This window comes from Hippocampus guttulatus, chromosome 6, assembly GCF_054856545.1.
Source record: "Hippocampus guttulatus isolate MCC_2025c chromosome 6, RoL_Hgut_1.0, whole genome shotgun sequence".
Lineage (NCBI taxonomy): Eukaryota > Metazoa > Chordata > Actinopteri > Syngnathiformes > Syngnathidae > Hippocampus > Hippocampus guttulatus.
Window position 1 is genome coordinate 13,296,723 of NC_141266.1, and position 6,103 is coordinate 13,302,825.

The window sequence follows — 6,103 nt, forward strand, 5'->3', positions numbered from 1 at the left end:
AGGGTGCTACTGTAGACTTCAAAATCCATTTCTACAATCACCTTAATCAACTTCCTCTTTTGCCTATTGTAATTTGCAAATTTATTTTGCCTAGGACGCGTTCCGTCAGCCAAAGCCAATTCAGTTTAGCGGTGTGTGCGCTCATACAGACGGGGAACGCACAACTGAAACTAAAGCTTAAACAAACAGTGCTAGAATAAGGAAACAAGAAAAAAAAAGTTGAAACCACTGGAGAAATACAAATTAAAAATGTGTATTGGAAGGAATGGTGCAATGGTACAATTAAAAAATATCAAGTACAAGGTCATTTTCACTTTGGGAGAGCATTCAGGAAATGCATATACATTATACAGAGTTGCGCGTGCCTCAACTCTGCTGCAAATATCGAAAACGGAGACATAACCTCTATTCAAAATGAAGCCCAGAAGCGCAAAGTCGTAAAAAAAAAAGTACCGTACAATACAACATTTTGTAACCATAATTATTTGATGAACGTTGACATTTTATGTAAAAAAAAAAGAATAAAAGAAAATACAGTAAATCACAGTTTCAGTGCTAAAAAAAATTCCAAAGTGAATTTTACTGTCATGTATCATCTTATTTGTAGAAAACCAATGTGCTAATGAACAAACTGGCCTTTATTATGTTTTTTTTCTCATCTGTTTTTCAAAACAGGCTGATCACAGTTGCAGTTTAAGGTCCAAGACATACGATAAATAACCATTAGCACGCATTGATTACAAAGTGCTTAAGTCTTCGGGTATGCAGAGGCCCGATAGAGCTCGAGGCAGTTGACTGTAATGAGGGCACCAGTCAGCTGTCTCCACTGTCTGGTGGCAGGGTTCCTCATCTTATCTAGGACCAGGTGGAGGTCTTGAATCATATCTCTGTAATTGTTTCCGTAACGTTGACTCCAGGAGAACAGGAAGTCGTAAGCAGGTTTCCACATCAACTGTAAGACAGTGAGGAACAATAATATAACTTTCCAAATCTCATGACCTGCCCCTACTGTTGGGATGATGTTTTTGAAGCAAATCACCTATAACCAATGACAGACAACGCTCTTCTGATTACAAACCAGAGTATCCTCTGAATAACTGCAGTTCAGGAAAACTGGAAGACTGGTGAACTGACCTGAGGCCCAACTTCCCCATTCTTTCCTCTGTGCGGTGCCTCGTAGGCTGCAATCTGAGCACTGGTCAGCTTTCCCATTTTGTCAGCAAGCTCTCTCCATCGAATCCCCAGCTCCACAGCGGTGGACAGGATAACAGTATTCTGAATCAGCCGGGCCACGAGATTGATGCTGTCCATCTTTAACAGACCCTGAAAGGACAGACGGCGGTATGTTGCTCACAGAAGGGTGAGATTACTGAGAGGTGGATGAGGGTGAGAGTGTTTATGGCGTATTGTGTGAGAAGAAAAACATGCTGCCGAGTGTTGATGTGAATTTCAAAAATGAAAATGTTCTACTTACATCCATGAGTTCGTGAAGGAATTTCTTCTCACTATTCTCAGCGTGGCAGTCTTCCTTCAGCTTTTCCAGCACACAGGCCACCTTATCAGCCTCTGTTTCAGCAACTCTGCGCATGATGCTGTCCACTGACAGATTGTAATACCCCAACGCATCTGCAAAACTTCTCCAGTTGGTTATGTGCTCTGTGACTAGTGTCTGGATGTCCGAGTACATGTATGTAAGCTTCTTGAAGGGCAGCGTCATGTTGTCCAGGAGCACCTCGGTGGACAGTCGAATGCCGGTAAAGTCAATCACCTGATCTGCCGTAATGAGCTTGATATTTTTGCAGTGTACCAAACCAATTCTGCCCCTGAGGAATCCAATGTACCACTCCTTTCCCTTTGAATTCCCCACTGACCTAACCGTTGCTTTGGATAGTAGAGCCACTGTGTCTCCCTTGAAGTACTCCAGTAGATATTCCACACGTGACTGACGGAGAACTGACTTTAGGGCTACGCCATACCATTTTAAGGTCACAGGTCCATCTTTGAATATGGGCGATTCCGGCAACCGATCCTCAGGAATAGAGGATCTCGGCATCTCGACAGCTTTTCCAGTTGTCTGATTTGGCATGCGTTTTTCACATCGAATGGGTGCTGCAGGTGGTGAAGGGACCTGGAAACATGCAGCGGTTGTAGAGTTTGCTTCGGTTACTTGCAGGTCTAACTGAAAAGGACTTATGTCTTTGCTGCTAGCATAAGATAAGGCCACCGGTAAATGCAGCACTGTCCCTATTTTCAGCCGGCTCTGCCTCACTTCTTTCACCTTGTCCTCAACTCTTATTTTAAACATGGAGTCTTTGATACTCGTGGTGACAAACAGGTCATGCAAGTTGTCAGTCCTAAGGCGATGTGCACCCCAGAGTTGCAGCACGAGCGGAGGCAGTTGTTTGTTTCCTCGGCAAATATCTGAGAAAGGAAGCTTTGGTGGTACTTCCTCGTGAGAGCACACAACTATTACAACCTTAAAAGATGGATGGATGTACCTGGGGCCATAAACAGCAACTGTAATTTGGCGGTGAAGGTAATCCCAGACTGACGTCGCCGGGGACTGTATGGCTGAAGCCTCTGCAATTGCTATCACGTAAAAATGTGTCTTCAGCTGCTGCAGCTTCATCTGCATGGTGTTCTTGAAAACGTCACAGTCGTCCACTCTAATATAGGGTCCTTCTCGTTTGTAAGACAAGAGTCCGACCAGCGTGGTGAGGACCTGACTCAACGGGTCGTTCCGCACTTCTCCGGACAGCTTCATTTTCAGGGAGATCGAACTTTTTGTGTTGATGTTGCTGAGTACTACTTCCAGAAGTGGACTCATCGTGGTCATGTAGTTGTTGTTGAGTCCAGGAGGAGGGTCAAGCATTGCCTTCAGTGTCACTTCCTGCACTTCACCAGGAGGCACGTGGCCCTCTGGGACATAGATACTTATTTCAGAGTCTGGCAGTTGGACTGTGCCTCCGTCATGGCCGATCTTGCAGATGACCTGAAAGTTTGTTGCCTGAGTCTGAGCCCATCCAGGACTCTGACTTATCAGATTTAGGTCCAGGCATGAGCGAGTTAACTGCCGGTGGCTCAGCCAAGCCATCTTATAGGCTTCTCGATCATTTTTTAGCCACTCAAAATCAGGATTTAGAACAGGCTGTGGCGGTTTGAAAATGTTCCCCCTCTTTGCTGCCTTGCTCTCAAAATGTCCATCCAGAATGTCTGTGGCACTCTTCCATCTCCCAGATCTGTTGTTAGCTTTGTTTGACTTTTCCAGAAAGTTTCCCACGTTGCCCTCATCGGAGGATGTGCTAATAATGTCCCCATTTTCTGTGTCCAGGGGGTTTATAGTCCCTGGGAATGCGCCACATGTGTTGGAAATAAGCTTATCTGAGTTGTTGTGTACAATGTCATCTAAGAAAGGATTAGACCCAGACAGTTTGTTCCAAAAGGGATTTTGTCTTGACTTGTCAGAGCTCTTTCTTGTTTGAGGCAGATTTCCATCTATAAAAAAGGAATTATTTTATCAGTAATTCTGCTTTGAGCACTTGTCCGAAATGATATCGCTTACAATTTTAAGACATTACCATTGCGATCTTCACCATTCAAAGCATTTTCATCCAGATCAATCAGTGTCCCCTCAGATTTGCTTCTTACAAGACTCCCTGCACATGGCAAGGAGTTTGCCATATTTTCATCTGTAAATGTTAAAAAATAGATATATGCTGTTGTTAGAAGATACAGTGTCTGAAAAGACCTCCTAGGAGAAGTCAATAATCGTGCAGGTGTGCCAAATAGTCCCGGTATTCACGGTGCAAGTTGAAAACAAACAGCAAAGTTCAGGCAATGTTGTCCGTGAAATCACTTCGTCTTTCGAAAAATGTAATCAAGTTACCTCATCCAGATACAGTCACCTATTTATAATTTTAAAAGAAAAATGGGCAAACTTCTTGTGTAATCAGACAGATGTACTAAAGTACTTCCTCCTCACTTGACTGAATGGAGAAGGCGACCGCGACACGGCACCTGTAGGAACTGTAAACAACTACAGTGTTAAGACAAGATGTCACCGATGGATTTATTAAGTCCTATTTTTTATATATATATATATATGTATATATATATATATATATATTTTTTTTTTTTACACTTGAAATACAGCAAAGCATATTTCAATGTTACTTAAAACATGACCTGTGCTATTAAAAAAATTTCACGATGGTGACAGTTTGACCCATTATATTATGTAATGGTCCATTATTTCCTTTCATACAATACTACCAGATGAGAAACATTCCACGATGGATTGTCTGTAGTTTGCCTTTCATAACAAAATGGTATCCTCAGCTGTCCTACTCCCCATTTGATAAGATGACAGTTATACTCGTGTTATTTAAATAATAATGCAGTAAAACGTTTGATAAATAGGAAAAAAATATTTGAATTTTTTTTTTTGTTTTATATGCATATAAATATCTGAGTGACAAATAAGGTGAGTGGAAAATGTAAATATCAGCATTTGCTTACATTCTACAAGCACCATCGGTCAACCGGTTTTGAAGAAAGAATGAGAATACCTTTCAGCTATGGTGCAAGTGTAAACATTTCACAATACTATGAAAATAATAAATACACCCAAATCATCGACTGTTGAAGGTATTTTTCACAGTACAGACAGCCTGTCTGATTCTCTTGTAGAGAAATGAAGCCTCAGATGTCAATGTACCAGAGGATTCAACCATTCATGACATGTCACTGTGAGTCATCAACAGTCATTAATAATGTGCTCTCTTACAACCAGTGCACAAAAACAGGTTGGTCTTGTCAGGCATTATGACGTTAACAGTCAGTTATCTCTGTACCTGTAGTTGAGATGAAACGGACCATGTCCAAAATGTCAATTTTCAACACTGTATATAACTAATGGTTTCGGCAAATATCATACAACACTCATTTTCATAATATTTGAATAGAATTCAAATGAATGCAGCCCAGCCACAAAACAGCCAAAGTGTGTGGACAAGTGTGTTAGTGAGTGTGTGTTCGTGTGTTTAGTTGTTACACATTTCTAACATTGTAGCTATACCCGTCTCTTCAATATGGAGCCATACTGTATAAAACGATGAAACTTTCAAAGAAAATAATCTCTCACCGTCGGCATGAGATGTTTGTAGTTTTTCCTCGGGTACGCTGTCAGAAAATAAAGAGTCCACTCCAAAAACATTGAGTCTTTGTTTTTAGACTTGTGGAGCGTGTCTTCGTCACGGTTCCGTTCCCGCCTTCACACACACCGAGCATGTTGGGACGACGAGTCTGAAGTGGCTTACATTAGCTCGGCAGAGGAGTAGCCTTCACTCTGTCCTTACTACAACTCCCACAATGCACCGTTGTGTTTACGCACCAGACGTTACCACACCTGAAACTGAGCGGCGGTTTCGACAGCTCCCAGATAAGCGTGTACGCTGACGAATGATGTCGGACAAGAAGGCAAGAAGTAAACACGTGTGATTGAAAGAAATTATATTTAAGTTGAACAACAACAACAACAAAAAACAGTTGTCTTTCCATGCAGCAAATTGCGCTATTCAATATGTTTCCGAATAAATGCTAAGTAAAATTAGTTCTAAACTAGAAGGTTCACGTTTTTTTTAATATTGATTTTTCTCTGTTTGGGTACTGCTCCTTCGAGTGATAAAACCCAAACAAAGGTTAACTGGAGTTAATCCCGTCAAGGACAGTACCCATGCTAATTAAACATTTACTGAACGTTGGTGGGTTTATAAACAGGCACGGCGCCAGGTATTTCTCTCTCATATGGATGAAGGGGTGGGGGGGGGGGGGGCTTGGTGATGTGTGTGTGTGCGTGCTGCTGTAAAAAATAATACGATTTTCATCATGTAACTTTTTTCATTAATATGTTCTTGGTTTTTTCCCCTGAAAGAATGACTAACAGCATAACCATATATGTGCGTTTAGCTGCATTTGGCCAAAGAGCATTCAATAAAATTGGTAGATCCTAATACAACTGACCACGAAGCAATGGTAAGTAAATGACAGACTCCACCTGCCTTCCCTTTCCCTCACAAACATGCACGCACAGGAGGGAGCACAG

General features: G+C 41.8%; 1 protein-coding gene across 2 annotated transcripts; it reads right to left on the minus strand.

Annotated features, from left to right (window-relative positions):
• Positions 1 to 237: 237 nt before the first annotated feature.
• Positions 238 to 5,309, minus strand: macc1 (MET transcriptional regulator MACC1). Of its 2 annotated transcripts, none has more exons than XM_086114104.1 (5): positions 5,144 to 5,309; positions 3,579 to 3,689; positions 1,475 to 3,495; positions 1,135 to 1,323; positions 238 to 952 (listed from the first exon to the last, which is right to left on the minus strand). In XM_086114104.1, exons 2-5 carry the CDS (start codon positions 3,679 to 3,681, stop codon positions 749 to 751), a joined length of 2,517 nt encoding a protein of 838 aa, XP_085970230.1. In that variant the 5' UTR covers positions 3,682 to 3,689; positions 5,144 to 5,309; the 3' UTR covers positions 238 to 748. The 2 variants fall into 2 exon arrangements, with proteins under 2 accessions (XP_085970230.1, XP_085970229.1); XM_086114103.1 differs by having other exon boundaries at positions 238 to 1,039.
• Between the last annotated feature and the right edge of the window lie 794 nt (positions 5,310 to 6,103).